Genomic DNA, 17,205 nt, shown 5'->3' on the forward strand with positions numbered 1-17,205 from the left:
GATTCCTGGTTACAGAGGCTTGGGCAAAAATCTTTTTCTCAGTTTTGACCTTCACAGAGTCAGACCTCTGTGTTTTTGCTTTGAGCTTCAAGTACAAATTAAACTCCAAACCAAAATCAAACTCAGCTGAAAACATTAGGAGTTTCACATGGTTTCCACTCAATAAAAATATATTTGTTCCAGGTAATTCAAAACTATGTCTAAGCTGACACCTCTACCCCCTGCAATAGTCAAATCCCACTTTGTAGAAGTACTGTTGGTACAGTAAGGAAGTGTTGTTGTGCAATACTTAACTATCACACAATTAATAGAAGTGGGTCAGAACCATAAACTTCTGAACCAGACCCAAACTTTTTCAAAGTGTGGTGGTTTTCAGATCCTAGACTTTGGCTCTCTTACAATTCACTGGTTACATATTATATGAATATAATTATGTATGTGTGTAATTATACATCTTTATAAGATAAGGGTGCAGTTTTCTCTGGTTTTACAATGATCTCGGTGTGTGAGTAACCACAATGAAATGGAAAATATCACTAGGAAATACTAGCTGGAGTTGCAGTATTTTGTTGCCTTTGTCAGGCTTGACAGGGATACTTTTTGACTGTGCTTTAACACCTAAGCTGTCTCCAGGTGATATACCACAGCCAGACTGTATGTGGATGACAAACTGGATCACTTTCCTAGCCTGCTGACACACGCCTCAAAATACTGCAACTTCTACTGGATTCCATTCCAGTAACAGCAAAATGCTTTACTGGACTAATGTAATTGATTGTGTGGAACGGTCTTAATTCAATGCAAGTGCTGAAGGGTCACTAGACTACTCTGTGAACAAAGACTTTGAAAGCTTCTTCCAGTACATCTCTAGGTATCCAACGTTATATCCCCACCAAGTGTCTTCTACTGTTATTCTTTTGGCTTATGTTTGTATCATAGGTTTGGAGAATGGTGTCCAAGAACATCCATCATGCTATAAGAGTTCATATGACCCATCAGGACTAGTGTTCTTCAGCACAGAAAGAAGTTAGGATGACTGATGTAAGTAAATTCATGCTTTTCCCTATTTGTTAGGCAATCAGTCTATTTTCAGGTAAGAATTTTACCAGGAAGCCCATCACATCTCTTGAAGCCAGAATGAGGGACCTTGAATAAATAAAAAAATTAAACCTGCCACCATAGATACAACTAACTTTTCTATGAAGTTTGATCATGTGTTTCTGAAGTGCAGTTTTGCAAACCCATCCCACAAAAAGACCAGTATAAATCTAAGGATATAGTCTAGCAGAGATTCTACTGTTTGCATATCCTGGATAGATCTGCCCTGTGTTTAATTTCCACTCTGTGAACCGGTAGGTGAATTGATGTACAAATCTAATGTATTTGTGGCTTTTAATTATGAAACCAGTTCCCATTTCAAGGCAACTGGAACAATGAAAAGCAATAAACACAGAAAGTTCATTTGAATTTTGAGCATATTAATAAAGAGCTATAAAATAAAAGGTAGTAAAGACCTATTGGCTCTTGCCAACTTTTATGTATCTTTGGTAATGAGAGATTATTATGGATTTTAATTTCATTCTCATACATGCAGTTTATTACTCTAGAAAATTTGAAAAAAAAAAAAAACCAGGCTGAATAAGAAACTCCTTAAAATATTTCTCAAGATAAAATTTGTGATACCTGAAAGAGAGAATTCGCCTTTTTGACTTTCACTTTCTCGGATTAGGAAGGCTCCTGCCTGATTTCCAGGGCACAACAGTTGTTTCTCTCCATCTGCTCGTGAGACCGGGCCAAAAAACCATCTAAACAAGGAAAGAAAATTCTAGCATTAATTTTAGCAGTCAGTAATAATGACCAGAAAAGATTGTTACGCTGTGTCTACTTAGCATATAGCATATAACAAAGCATACATTCTTTTTGCAAACAAGCAAAGGGGAATTTTGATATAACTTGTATTTCAAAGACTGTCTCAAGATATCCTTGAGGCATTTCAATATTGACCCAGAGTTTTGGAAAGACCTCACTCAGGATCGTTCTACCTAGCAAAGTCTCATCCATACTGGAGCCACACAGCCTCTGAGCAGAAGAGAACTACTGAGGCAGAGCAGAAGCGCCAGCAGCATACATCTCTTAACAGCAGCATGTCTGCTGTTAATCACGTAAACCATAGCGGCATCTCTTGTTCAGTGTGCCACAGACCGTTCAAAGCCCAAATTGGCCTGATCAGCCAGTCATATGTTCACAGAAACCAAACCAATCAGTGATGTCATGGTCATCTTCAAATTCAAAGGACAAACAACAACATTAGAATATTGAGGGGGAGGGGGAACAGGACAACACATGCTATTAGAAGATACTATTTAAATATCTGAAGTAAAATCCTGACTATGGAAGTCAATGCCAAAACTCCTATTGATTTCAATGATACTAGAATTTAAGCCTGATAGAGAGTCCTTACTATAAAAGAGACTCACCATGGCTATCTTTAAATAGCCTTTTGAACAGAATTGATGCCAAGTCCCATTTGAACTACAGGAGAATATATGTTTTTATGATGAATCTTGATTTGTAATTTATTAATGCTATCTGCACTAAATGAAATAAATTCATTTAAATTAACTAAATTATGCTGAACAGATTCTTCGCAATTCCAGTTCCTTGCTGATTTATGAAGTGACTAACTGGCAGTCATGGCAGGCTGCTGCTGTGAGATAGATGAGCAAAAACAATGCCCACCTCATGTCACAGAAAATACTTGAACAGCTGACTATGGGCTGTGAAAATTAGCTCATTTAAGAGCGGTTGTATAGCACTCCAGACACACATAACACATCTGATTTTCAAAACCTATTCAAATAGCATTTCAGCTGAAATGTTGAAAATGAAATTTAGCTAATTTTATTGGGTTGTTTGACAAGAATGTACCTGATGAAAAAAATGAGATAACTGCTCATCAATTTCAACTGGGATTATTGAGCTCCTGGCAAACAAAACAACCTCTCTCTAAGACTACCGCTCTCTCTCCTCCTCCCCCCCTTCTTTGATTTAAAAGATGACAGAGAGTTATCAAAAAGTGGATTGTGTATTCTTTTGTGTCAATGTACAGAAAATTTCCTCTTAAATAAAATATTGATAAACATGCCTCCAGAAGAAATCAATTTATCATACTATACATAATTAGCCTATTCAACAAAAATACCTTATCTGCAAGTTACCAGTAAAAAGATCAGAAAGAGTCATCAACAAATTATGTTAGCACCTGGAATGCTTAAAGTTATTCATTGGGATTAAGGAAATAAATAAGAACATGTGGTGAAGGCTTCAGAATAATAGCATTCTGCTTGCTTGATCAAACATTTATGGTGTGAGTAATGTTTCTATCACGAAGGAAGATGAACTTAAAAAAGGACAAATCCAGACTGGCCAGTCCTGATCCCATAATAAACTGCATATTTGCTTTGGTTAATTATATATTGTTTTATATAATGTTATAATTAATCAGTGTTATAAATAACAACTCTCTGATCGCATTTTAACCACCTTCTTGACTATGTCATCATCAGAGCCATGATTGTACTGATGTCTATATTACATGAGCCATGAGAGATACAGATGTCTGCTGGACAGACAATCGGTCAGTCAGATCAATCACAAAAATGCAGCTTGAACCATAACACGATAAAGAACTGAAAGGAATTCGGAAGAGATTTAACATCAAGGTACTTCAAAATCACACTAGTCATGAGACTCTTCAACAACGCCTCATTGAGAGGCTCTCTGACCTACCTGACAACATCAATGACATCCAAACGTATTGGAAGGAGTTCAAAACCATTATTCACAAGGCATGTGCTAAATTCATTGGATATTCCACTCACCACCATCAAGATTGGTTTGATGAGAACAATGAAGAAATCCTAGCACTTACTCACCAGAACAGAAGCACATTTTGCACTTGGCAAAATGAATCCTCTAGCCAGCAAAAATGAGAGACCTATCATCAGCTTGAAGCTGTAGTTCAAAGGAGGCTGCATGACATCAAGAATCAGTGGTGGCAAGCAAAGGCCATAGAGATCCACAGGTTTGCTGATCAGCATGATATGAGAAGCTTTTTTCAAGCAACAAAAACCATCTATGGGCCAAATTCAAATGGTATAACCCCTTTGTGATCCCAGGATAACTCCAACTTCTTAAGGATAACGTAGCCCTTAAGCAATGTTGGAAGGAGCACTTCAAGACTCTATTGAACTGTGAATCTGAAGTCTCCACTGCCAAAATCAAGTCCATTCCTCAGCATCCAGTAGTAGAACCTCTTGCCGACCCCCCATCTTCTGAGGAAGTTTGGCGTGCCATCACTCAGAATAGAAACAACAAAGTGCCAGGCCCAGATGTTATCCATGTGGGGGTCTTCAAAGGTCTTCAAAACTTCATCAACTACTTGTTAGAATTTGGGTTAATGAGGAAATTCCACCTGACATAAAAATGCCAATATTGTGACCATTTTTAAGAAAGGGAACAAGTAAATGTGTGGGAATTACAGAGGTATTGCTCTCTTCTCCATTGCCAGGAAGATCCTTGCTCGCATCCTTTTGAACCGTGTCTTCCCTCTTGCTGAAGATGTCCTTCTGGAATCCCAATGTGGTTTTAGACCATCTTGGGGCACCACCAACATGATTTTTGTTGCATGACAGATCCAAGAGAAGTGTAGTGAACAATACCAGACATTGTTTATGGCATTTGTTGACCTAACTAAGGCCTTTGATTCTATTCAATCATGAAGCATTATGGAAAGTGCTGTCTAGGTTTCGTTGTCCACTGAGGATCACTCGTGGTCTCAGGCTACTTCATGATAGAATGAATGGGTTAGAAACAGACCCATTCATCATCCGTACTTGTGTTAAGCAGGACTGTGTTATTGCCTCAACCCCTCTCTATCTATCTTGCTGTAATCTTGATTCTTATTCATGACTGTCTTTCCAATGCAATTGGGATTGAGTATTACATGGACCACCATCTTTTCAATCTGTGGCATCTTCATTTTAAAACTAAGATCACTGGGACTGTTATTACTGACCTTCAGCATACTGATAATTGTGCTATCCTTGTACACACCAAGACTGACTTGCAATCCACCCTAGATCTCCTCTCAGGCACCTATTTTAGCCCAGGACTTCTCCCTCAACATTGAAAAGACTTCAGATCTAGGTGGTTGGAGAGCAGTGGCTGCTGGCTGGGAGCCCAGAGGTGCTGGGGCTATGAACTGCCAAGCCTGGAAATGCCAGAGCTCAGCCCCAGCATGCTCCAGCACAAATTAAGGACTGGGTTGAGTCCATCAACCTTAGTTATGTCCAAGGTCCCTTACCAGCAAGGTATTCATGACCCAGAACTCTCTTCTAGAGCCAGGGACTCTTGGCACTGGCTGAGGAAAGGATCTCTCCTCTTGAGTTAAGGTCCTCCCATGGAGACCAAACCAGAAGGACCCTTCCTCAGGACAGCAAACAATTCCTCTAATCTATGGTATCTGCTGTTGACTAGTGAAATCTTTCATCGGAGCCAGGTTTCTCTGAGACTTAGCATTCATAGTCCCTGCCTTCTGGAAATTTTCCCACCCAGGAGCATTCTCTCTGCATTTCCTCACTGGTGACCCCCAAGTTCTCCCCACTACCCAAACCTTTTCGGTAAGAGCTTTCACTTCCTGCAGACTGGGACTCTTCCTCTCCCAAGGATCTTCTTTTCACCTAACACCCTTCTGCACTGGAAGCAGGGTCTCTTTCACCATGCCTAGGTTCTTCCCTACCCAATTAACTGCTTTCCAAATATTCAGTGATTAATTAGTCCCAGGTGAACCTGAATTGCCTCATTCCTCTTTGTGGAGCCTGTGAGAAGTAGACTGAGACCCTGACCCTTCAGAGGGCCAGGTACCCTCTGACAAGAAGCCTTAGCAACAATGATGTACACTCCAACGTATTGGAAAGACCAAGACCGCTCTCTCTGTACGCCACCTCTGGGCTGCAGATGTCCCTTTGGCAGCAGAACCTGTATACTTCCATTCTGTGAAGTGAGAGAAGAATTGAATTTATTCAGGCTGGACTCCTGTGGACATGGAGCCCATCTCGACAGAGATGCCTTGCGCAGCAGCATGGCTGGGAGTGGATTTTTATGTTTACATACAACACACATCTATATTTTAAATGTTCTATGAGCATACAGGAGGGAGGCAAGGAGGAAAGGTGAGAGGAATGAGTTGACAGGCATGGACAGTGACACTGAGAAAGAGAGTTAGGAAGTGGGGGAGAAGATAGGCAAGAAGAGGTTGAGGGAAGATTGCAGAGGATTATATAGGAGGGAAAAGCAGTGAGAGTGGGAATGAAAAGCCTGTGAGGGAAGGGGCAGGAGAAGATCAGAGCTAATAGCCAATAGGAGGAAGGGAAAGACTGCTGTACTTGCTGGGGGAATCTTTGCCCTGTGCCTAGGAAGTACCACTTGCAGCAGGGATTTCACAGCCACCCTGGGGGAATGATTTCATAGCATTGATTTCATTAGCAGGAAGCTTTCCTCTTCTTCACTCTTTCTCTTTTTTAATTTCCTCCCACTGCACTTAACTATACCCCCTTGGACTTTCCTAGATAATTCTCTATTCCTCTTGTTTACACTCTCCAGATATTTGTAGACTTAAACTCCCTACTAGCTCCACCATCCAAAGCTCTGCCTACTGTAGCACAACTAGCTACCAGTTGTCAGCAAAAGGTAGAGAGAAACTGGTTCTGACTATGGTTAAAGTAGAAATATAGACAAGGACAGCCTTCTACATCATTTCAGAAACTGTCATTAAAACTTGCTCAGAACATTAAAGAAAATGTTTAATGTAGATAAAACTTGAGAAAAGGGTTAATTTAAAGCACACAAACAAGCCATACAGATCTCCACTGATCACTTAATTCCCATAATCAGAAACTATTTTTCCTGAATGGAACAAGAAATACAGGTTTTCCAGATAGCTGTTCAGAGCAGCATAATTCAACCTTAGCTAAACACAATGCACTTGGGAGGGAAAGTTCTGAGTCATGCTTGTTGCTCGGATTCGTGCTGATGAATAATTAAATTATTATGATACCATATGAGAAGTATTGTTATGCTTAATGTGTGGGACCTAGAGACTCAGTCACTGACATCCACTGGATCTCCTGGCCAAAGGAAGGTTATTTTAGTCACAAGGTGAGGAAACAGAAACTATGATGTAGTTTCATAGTTCATTATTTTTCTCCCTGAACCCAATTTACATCAGGTGAGGATCTGACCCTCTGTTTACATATTTGATAGTGAATGGGGTTATCACTTAGCCATGTACTGCAGTTCTTCTCATGAGGCTTTCACATTTTGATACCATGATTGAGGTTTTTATTTAAACAATTATGAGGGGGATAATTGTTAGGGATACGGCAAATTCCTTTTTTCCTGGATACTTGGATCCTGGATATCCATTATTAGTATCCATTGGGTACCAGATACAGATCAAGACACCCTTTTATCTTTCCCCTACCCACTGTGACTTCTCTCTCACTGCCCTATGTACCCCCCTGAAGTTCCCCATTATGACCTACTCGTTGTGGAAAGGAGTGTAGGTAGAAGTGAGAAGGGGAGATAGAAGATGTCCTCCCAGAATAGATTGTGGTTCCAGACACTCCTTTTCTCTCTGGTTAGAGGGTAAGCACTGATAAGCCCCAGGCTTATTTTAGCTATCTGAATGTGGTTTAAATTTTGTATCGGAGTTTGTACAAAGTTGAATTTAGCAGTTTCCCAGATTCTTGTAAAAATAGTTTATGAAGAATCAGCGATGTGAATGGTCATAAGGCCTTGTGTGGGTCCTCTGCTTGGAGCAGTCAGTTTCAGCCTACAACCATACCACAGCCTTCTAATCACTACTTTGTCGGGAGGGATGTGTCATACACATGTTTACACAACAGTGGTTTGTAAACCAAAGAACCATATCACAGGTAATTCAGCCAGATAATCTTCTGGGACTGAACATGTAATATGTCCTCCACCCATTTCTGACTAATTTCTGTGCAGATCTTTGATATTGTTTCCTTTTTGCATGGAAAAGTAGTGCTCATAGCTGGAAAAAGATTCTACCCCAGAGGTGGAGGTCCAGATTTTGCCATACTTATAATGTGCAGTTCTTTTCTGAACACGTAGTCCTATTAATTCCACTACTTATTTAGACCTAGATCCTCAAAGATATTTAGGCCCCCAGCTTCCACTGATTTGAAGGGAAGTTAGGAGCCTAAGTAACTTTTGAGGATCTGGGCCTTAGAGCATGATTCTAATACCCTTTTACTGAGTAGCATCTTATTCTTATTAGCACTCCTTTGTGTCAGTGATGTTGGGATAAATGGAGTGGATATAATACAACTTACATTAGATAAACAGTGAATGGACCTTTTATGAGAAAGAGGGGCATGGGGAAGACACATAATGAGACTCCAGACTTTTTCTAAAAAACAAAGAAAGGTTTCTCTGTAGCACAGTCGCTCACATTGCTTGATTTTTTGAGTCATTAAAATTAACTCTACAGCTGGGCAGTATTTGTTGTCCATAATAATTTTCACCATGTCGTTTCCTTGTTTAGTTAAAACACCTGGTGCTAATGAAACAAAAGCAGGTGAATTTGTGTTACTATGGTTCCTGTTTACAGTGTAGAAAAATAGTCAACACAGCACAAAAGAGAGAGAGAGAAAAAAAACATACTTTTTATTGGGGACATTTATATATTTTAGTTCAGCTTTCTGTTCTTCCATCTTGAAAGCTTAATCTTAAAATTGCTCTGTTTTCTTCTGCCCAATTGACATCCTGCTTAAAGTAGAACCTGCTTTTTAAAAAGAAAGAATAGATCTCTGGGCTGCTTTGTTTGTTTGTTTTTTAATCTAATGTTTTATTTCTTGAACCCAAAAAGAGTAACATTCAGGGTATAGACTTTGATCAGATAGAGCAGAGAAGCAACTTCTCTCCAGTACATTCCCACTGGAAATATGAAACCTTGGCTAGATCATTGTTTTGAGTATAGACTGTGATGCACACAGAATTAAAATACTGAAGGACTTATCCCAGCACTTCAGCTGGTGACTTGTCATTAGAGAGCATGCTCTACCTTGTGGTACAAAGTATGCTCAAGCAGAGTGAAATCCAGACTTTATAAAACTCCACTTTGGAAAGTCATCTAGCCTCCTAATCAGAAATGGACTAATGATCAAATAAACAACCAACCAAACAATTGCCCAGATCAACCTAAACTGTAAGGGCCTGAGTGGGAGGAGGCAGGAAAAAAGGGAAGCAACTGCATGCTCTAAACCTTGTATCCCTTCAGGTCACAGGCCCAGAGTAGCTGATCAACTCTTCATTGGGCACTGCTTAGAATTTCTCAGCATTTGTTGAAATTTGATGTTTGAAGACTTTTGCTCATCTCCTATTAATGGGCATCAGATAGCTAGAATACTTTACCATTGTGATATGGAGGGGAAATTGCACTGTGCTTGCCCCCAAACACAAACAAATTCATGGGTCCGTATTCTCTTTGTCCTGGTGGCCTCGCAAAGGTGGCCACACAAGCTGCCAGTGTCCGCCCTTGAAAATTGTTTGTTGCACTGATTGTTTTGTGACTCTCCAGCCAAACAGAACATTGGAGGATTTCATATCTTTTTACAAAAACAGGTGTTTTTAATAAAAATCAAGTTACAACCCAAAGAAAACAAATTTAGCACCAGAAACACACACCTGTATGCTAGAGGCACAGAACCTAGCAGAAATGTTGACAAAATATCTCTATCTGTGATGGGGTGGCCCCCCACACTCACCTGGAAAGGGTTAATGGAGGCCAGATGAGCCAATTAACCTATTGGGCTAAAGGCTGAGAGGAAAGCCCTAATTAAGGGAATCTCACTTGTGCAGGAACAGGTGGGGTTTCTATAAAGCCAGGGATCTGAGAGCAGGAAAGGGGCTGCCAATGGGAAAGGGAAGTCACTCCCTGGGAAGATAATTTGGGAGCTTGTACTCCCAAGGAAAGGAGCAGTGAGGACTGGGAAAGGATACCCAGAGGTGCTGGGCTGAGGGTCCCTGGACTGGAACCCAGGGTAGAGGGTGGGCTTGGGTTCGGGTTCCCCTACCAGCCACTGAGGGCATGGCATGGCATAGCATTGTGTAGAGTAGAGGGGTGCTGAACAGGAAGACTGCCTGGGTCACTGTCGGAGTGACAGAGAATTGAAGGACTGTACCGTGGAAGGGAGGAACATTGAGTGACTTGGCCAGAGAGTTGAGCCATGAAGATGATGCTGCAGTGCCTGAAGTGAGAGAGGGGTCACAGCCCTAAGAAACAGACAGATGGCGTGCAAATGGCAGAAGGAGGAATTGACCTTGAGAGCTAATCCCCAGAGTGACCAGGAGGAAGCTCCAGACAAGCAGTGAGTGGAGCACCCCCTGACACTAACCCACACTAACATCATAAATCCCTATGTTTTGTTAATCATAATATGACCATACCAGCCCAGCCTCCTAGCCCTGGAGGTTTCTCCAGCTAAAGGAGCTAGTGCATTCTTCCTGCAGAAGGAGGTAAAGAGACTATTTGTGGAGAGTAAGGATGCATACACCTTTCACAGTGCAGAGCTCAGCTCCTTAGAGCTGAGGACAGAGGGTCAGCCACTGTTTGGATCCTCCCCAGGTGAAGAAGGAGCGTATTGGAGCTTCAAAAGGATGTTTTAGCCCTTTCCCCACCACTTCTCCTGCTATTTAGGCAGTGTTCCTGGACTTGGCCTAATACAGAGAGAGCTTTGGTGGAATATTTTTACACTGCTACATAATTAACGCCTCATGAAGTGAGATAACATAACTTATTGTGCTACCAGCAGTATATAGGTCATGTGCAATTGATATTTAAAGGCATTTGTTTATCTTTAACTACCTGATTAGTACCAAGCATTCCAGGTACACCCTAGTAGAACACACCTGTGTCTGAACATACCAGGTACACCCTAAGATTCCATAGACAGCAACAGTAAAGAGGTCACTGAGTATAAAATGTCAGGGCCCTAGCCTTTCGCTCTATTTCTGGTACTTATATGGCCCATATTACTATAGTATATAGTGTGTATATGTATGTGTGTGTATATATATAGTCTATATATATACAATATAGTATAGTACAATCTTCAGTGTATTTCAGCTCACGAAATACAGAGTCACACAGGAAGACTGTGTGGTAGGACTTCAACACAGGTCTCCTAAGTCCAAGGCTAGTGCACTAATCACTGAACCATCCTCCTTGTCTGCCAAGGGTGAGATTTCCTGGGGACTACCCACACTGTAAGGTACCACTCAGCATGAATACAGGTGGCAAAGTCAGTCTTTAAATTACTGTTTGTTTAAAAAAAAAAGGATTGTAGTGAAACATTAGTCATCCATTTAGCATTTGACATGTAGTTTGGGGGTGGTGATCGTGAGATGGTCAGGGAGAGTAGATGCTACAAAAACAGAGAATTCAATAATAATGGGGGCTTTCAATTATCCCTGTATTAACTAGAAATATGTCATATCAGGATGGGATGTACAGATAAAATTTCTAGACACCATTAATGATTGCTTCTTAGAGCAGCTACTCCTGGAACTCACAAGGGGAGAGACAATTCTTGATTTAATCCTAAGTAGAGCACAGGATCTGGTCCAAGACTCATAGACTCTAAGGTCAGAAGGAACCAATATGATAATCTAGTCAGACCTCCTGCACAATGCAGGCCACAGAACTTCACCCACCCACTCCTGAAATAAACCTCTAACCTATGACTGAGTTATTAAAGTCCTGAAATCATGGTTTAAAGATTTTAAGGTACAGAGAATCCACCAGCAAGTGAGCCGTGCCCCATGCTACAGAGGAAGGCGAAAAAAAAAAAAAACCCCAGAGGCTTTGCCAATCTGCCCTGGGGGAAAATTCCTTACCAACCCCAAATATGGCGATCAGTTAAACCCTGAGCATGTGGGCAAGACTCACCAGCTGGACACCCAAGAAAGAATTCTCTGTAATAACACAGAGCCCACCCCATCAAACATCCCTTCACAGGCCATTGGCATATCTACCACCAGTAGTCAGAGATCTGTCAAGTGTCAAACTAGGCTGCCCCATCATACCATCCCCTCCATAAAGTTATCAAGCTTTGTTCTGAAGCCAGCTAGGACTTTTGCCCCTACTGCTCCCCTTGGAATACTATCCCAGAACTTCACTCCTCTGATGGTTAGAAACCTGCATCTAATTTCAAGTCTAAACTTCACCAAGAGGTGAATATATCAGAATTGCTCAGGAATAGTGACCATAATGTAATTAAATGTAACATTCTCATAAGGGGGGAAATTCCAAAGAAAACCACCACAGTAGCATTTAACTTCATAAAGGGGAACTACACAAAAATGAGGAGGCTAGTTAAATGGAAATTAAAAGGAATAATCACAAGAGTGAAATGCCTGCAGCCTGAATGGAAACTATTTAAAAATCCATAATAGTTGCTCAAACAAAATGTCAGAGAAATGCCACCCTAGCTAAACAGCAGAGTAAAAGAGGTGGTTTGAGGCAAAAAGGCATCCTTTACAAAAAATTCCACTGAGCAAAAAAGAAAGGAGCATACCTTTGGCAAGTCAAGTATTAAAGTATAATTAGGGAGGCCAAAAAAGAATTTGGAGAGCAACTACTAAAAGATACAAAACATAACAGCATATTTTTTTAAAGTACATCAGAAGTAGGAATCCTGTCAAACAATCATTGGGCCTACTGAACAGTCAAGATGCTAAAGGAGCACTCAAGGAAGACAAGGCCAATGCAGAGAACCTAAATGATTCTTTTTATAGGTCTTCACTGCAGAGAGTGTGAGCAAGATTGCCACACCTGAGCCATTCTTTTTAGGTGGCAAATCTGAGGAACTATCTCAGACTGAGGTGTCAATAGAGAAAGTTTTGGTATAAATTGATGAATTAAACAGTAATAAGTCACCAGAACCAGATGGTATTCACCCAAGAGTTCTGAAGGAACTCAAATATGAAATTGTAGAACTACTAATTTTGGTATGTAACCTGTTGCTTCTGGTCAGCCTCTGTACCAGATGACTGGTGGATAGCTAATGTAACACCAATTTTTTAGAAAAGGCTCCAGAAGTGATCCTGGCAGATACAGGTTTGTAAGCCTAACTTCAGTATAAGGCAAATTGGTTGAAACCATAGTAAAGAACTGAATTATCAGACACATAGATGAACCTGATATTTTGAGGAAGAGTCAATATGGCTTTTTTAGAGGGAAATCATGCCTCACCAATCTGTTAGAATTCTTTTGATGGTGTCAACAAGCATGTGGACAAGGGTGATCCAGTTGATATTGTACTTGGACTTCAGAAAGCCTTTGACAAGGTCCCACACCAAAGGCTCTTAAACAAAATAAGCAGTCATGGGATAAGAGGGAAGAACCTTTCATGGATCAATAACTGTTTGAAAGATATGAAACAGTGTAGAAATAAAAGGCCAGTTTTCACAGTGGAGAGATTTAAATAGAAAGGTCCCCTAAGGCTCTGTACTGGGACTTGTGCTGTTCAACATTCATAAATGAGCTGGAAAAGGGGGGTAAAACAGTGAGGTGACAAAGTTTGCAGATGATACAAAATTTCTCAAGACAGTTAAGTCCAAAACTGACTGTAAAGAGTTACAAAAAGATCTCACAAAACTGGGTAATTGGGCTAAAAAAAAAAAAAAAAAAAAAAAAAAGGCAGATTAAAGTCCATGTTGATAAGTGCAAAATAATACAGATTCATTTTCCTGGCCGTGAAGAGAGGCTTTTGAATATGACTGAGGAAGTGCTGTCTGACTGAATATAATGGATAGTAACAGTGGGCTAGATCCTGGACACTACTGTCTCCAGGGTACTACGAGGGACCCTAAACCTGCTCTGACTGGTCACTTGAGGATTCTCCGAACATGAAAGAACCCTCAGCTGGTACAAAGCTGGCATAGCAAACTCTATGTCAGTTGCCTCTGGCCCCAGCCAATGGTTGGGAGAGCATGTTTCAGGGGCAACGAGGATTTAGCCCAATAGCTGTAACATTGTTCCTCTGAACAGTGAAGTATATTTCTGGGTGCTATTAAAAAAAAAAAAAAAGATGTTGACTGTCCCTACTCATCCAGCTAGAAAGTTACTGTTGGAACCTAACAATGTCAGTGTTACTAGCTAGTTCACTGATGATCGTTTTATTAGAAACATGCATCTATTCTGGGATTGTAGTCAGAGCTGTCTTAGCAAACCTTTTACCCAACTGCAATGCACATGTGTGGCTCCACGCTCCACTTCAAATCAGATTCCTTATGAAATAGTCTACTCCCATTAGATTCCCAATCTAACTTTACAGGTTTAACAGGCTCAGATAAATTTTGCACAAGGATCCCAACATTTGGGTGCACAGCTAAACAGCTTTAACAAAAGTATGTTACTTTGCTACAGCTACTCATTCATCCTTTTACTTTACCATAGTCTGACTCAGATTCTGAGCTCTACAGGGCAGAGATTTGTTTACACAGCACCATGCATTGCGTCAGTGATGAGGTACAAACAAACACAGATATCATAGAAATTCACCCATCATTAGTAACAAAACATGTGAGGGTATGTTTCCTGTTTCCTGGCCTTTTAAGTAATTTAGTGAGGTTGCAATTATTTATTTAAACTGCAAGCTCTTTGGGGGCAAAAACCTCATCTTCTTACTCTTTGGAAAGCACCTAACATACTTTTACTGCTCTATAAATAATCATAATAATTACCTGTACCAGCTGTGACTTACTAATATTCCCACATACTTTGTAAGGAGGTGATCAGGGCGTGTGCGGAAGGGAAGTGAAACTTGCACTAAAACAAACATCTGCCTGATTTTATTTATTTGGGGCCAGACTGGGATCTCCTTAGTCATGTTAAATAGTGCTTTGCACCACTGAACTTTTTGTGGCGTAAAGTACTATTCAGTGTGAGAAAGGGTATCACAATCTGGTCTTTGTGTTAAGACAAGAGGACTGCGACGATTGGCACATATGATGTGTGTGTTACTTACGGTTCAGCCTCGATGCTCTGATCTGGAGCTACATAGTTAGCAGGGATGTAGCCTTGGAGCTTCTGGCCAGGCCGGGTTGACCCACTGTCCAGGAGGAGCCTAGCATACCACCAACCTTCCTGAGATGCATTCAGTACCTCGAGTTTATCTCCGGCTCGGAAGCTCAAATCCTCGTTAGTGCGGCCCTGGTAATCATACAGCGCCACAAAGCTGTGGTTCTTCTTGGGCTTCTGCTCATGCAGTGAAGACGAAGGTCCAGAAGGCTCAACTTTGTTTGATGCTGCCCCAGAGGTGTCTGGTAACTGTAAGTCATCTCTCATCGCGCCTGGGTTGGGTATGACTAAGTCCGTCTTGGATTTGTCCCCCGGTCTGCAATGACTCTCTTGGAAGAGCCAAGGGGTACACCGCTCCATACAAGTGCAGTGCTTTCGGCAAAAGTTCCCCATGCTGCTCCTCTGTCTCTTTGTGGCTTCTTCTCTCCTCCTTATCTCTCTTTTGTTTTCCAAGTGGCAATACCTTTATACTTTCTTTTGCACTGTCATCCTTTTAACTCTTTGCAGGAAATTTTTTCTCCCTTTGGCACAAAATGAAATAAATTTTGCTGTACCTGGAAACTTTTCTCTCCAAAGCCCCACGGTGAGCTCGTTGCAGGCAGCTTCAGACATAGGAGTGATACCTGAGCATTCAAATGCAACATCACATGTGGGGGAATTGTTCACTTCCTCATCTGATCAGGAAAACAAAAAAAGGACAGTGTCTGGGCAAAACTCTGAGAGCAACAGAAAATCATTGATCTTTTTGTCCTTCCAAAAAATAAGTAAAAATAATTAGAAATTCTTAGTGTTGACTCATCTCAAGTTTTACTGCTTCTGATGATTCTTTTCTTGTCCCATAAGGGCTCCTGCTCTATGATCAGCACTGAGCCTCTCTGCACATTCTAGCTCTTGGTAATGAATAACTAACCTGGCCAGCCTGTTGTCGTCACAGCCTGAGACGTGGGCTGCCTGAATATTTTTATTTGCTTCCTGGTTTGCTTTGGTTTCTCTTCTCAGTGGGAATCCTACTTGCATACCTGTGTCACTCTAGCGTCCTCACCTGGGAGCACACCTGCTGCTGCCGCTTTCCACATGCAAGCTTACACTTGTTGTATGTCAGGGCTTTAGAAATCCCCTTACTGTCCCTGAAGTTCTTGACCTAGGTTTGTCACTCTACAAAAGGAAAAATAAATATTTGTTAGTTATAGAAAAACAGTCACAGATTTTAATTCCTTCCTCATTCTTTGATTTAAAAAGAGAACACATAAAGAATCATGGTACATTGTTAAATTGTACCAGCCTTATAGAATAAATAACTTGTGTGTCTCATATTCTGGGACCAACACACCTACCACAACACTGCTACTATAGCAGTCAAATTCCAAGGAAACAGAAAGCTGTTCTCCCAGTTTATCTGCATTTATAAAACAGCCATCACCACAATATCGAGGCATTATATGGTATTTGGGTCAAAGAAGCACCGAAGTCCAGATTCAACATTGTACACTTTGTGCTAGCAAAGCCTTAGAACTTCACCCGGTTGCAGGGAATCCCTGGGTTGTTTCTACAGAGAATACAGGTATTCCTGGATGGGGAAGAGGCGGACTGGGCATAGCTGAGGTAAACCTGCACCCCAGGGTGACCATTAGACTAGGGGCACTGCTTGCAGCAGCCCTAGTCTGTGGTGCAGCCACCCGAGTCCCGATTGCCCCTGAATGGCAGAGGTGCAAGACGGCTCCTATCAGGCCCTGGGCCAGAATTAATAGGGCTCATACATATTTCTCACATTTACCTCTGTTCCACACAGAATGACTGATGTCTGATGCTGTAATTTATTCCCATTAAAAATGGTGAATAATGAACTGACAAAAAATGAGAGAGACAAGGCGGGTGAGGCAATATCCTTTGTGCCCAAAAACATGGAAACTGTGGCTGCTTGTTTATTGAATCCCATGAGCTATTTATTAAATTTCTCAAACCAAGTGCACATATAAAGAAAGCAAAAATCAATTTTAAAGTTCACAAGAGACATGTTGTAGAATGATTTTTCT

The 17,205-nt window shown here is 41.1% G+C and overlaps 1 protein-coding gene across 1 annotated transcript in view; it reads right to left on the reverse strand.

Moving 5' to 3' along the window:
- FRK (fyn related Src family tyrosine kinase) overlaps nucleotides 1-15,863 on the reverse strand; it is a 42,880-nt gene extending 27,017 nt beyond the window's left edge. The window contains exons 1-2 of the mRNA XM_067546776.1: nucleotides 15,120-15,863; nucleotides 1,684-1,805 (exon numbers count right to left, since the gene is read on the reverse strand). Of these exons, the coding sequence (XP_067402877.1) occupies nucleotides 1,684-1,805; nucleotides 15,120-15,565 (568 nt within the window). The 5' untranslated portion in view covers nucleotides 15,566-15,863. The remainder of the gene's footprint in view (nucleotides 1-1,683; nucleotides 1,806-15,119) is intronic.
- Nucleotides 15,864-17,205: the final 1,342 nt, after the last annotated feature.

Source organism: Emydura macquarii, unplaced genomic scaffold (assembly GCF_026122565.2).
Source record: "Emydura macquarii macquarii isolate MOO-44397 ecotype Brisbane River unplaced genomic scaffold, CSIRO-AGI_Emac_v2 contig_1146, whole genome shotgun sequence".
Classification (NCBI taxonomy): domain Eukaryota; kingdom Metazoa; phylum Chordata; order Testudines; family Chelidae; genus Emydura; species Emydura macquarii.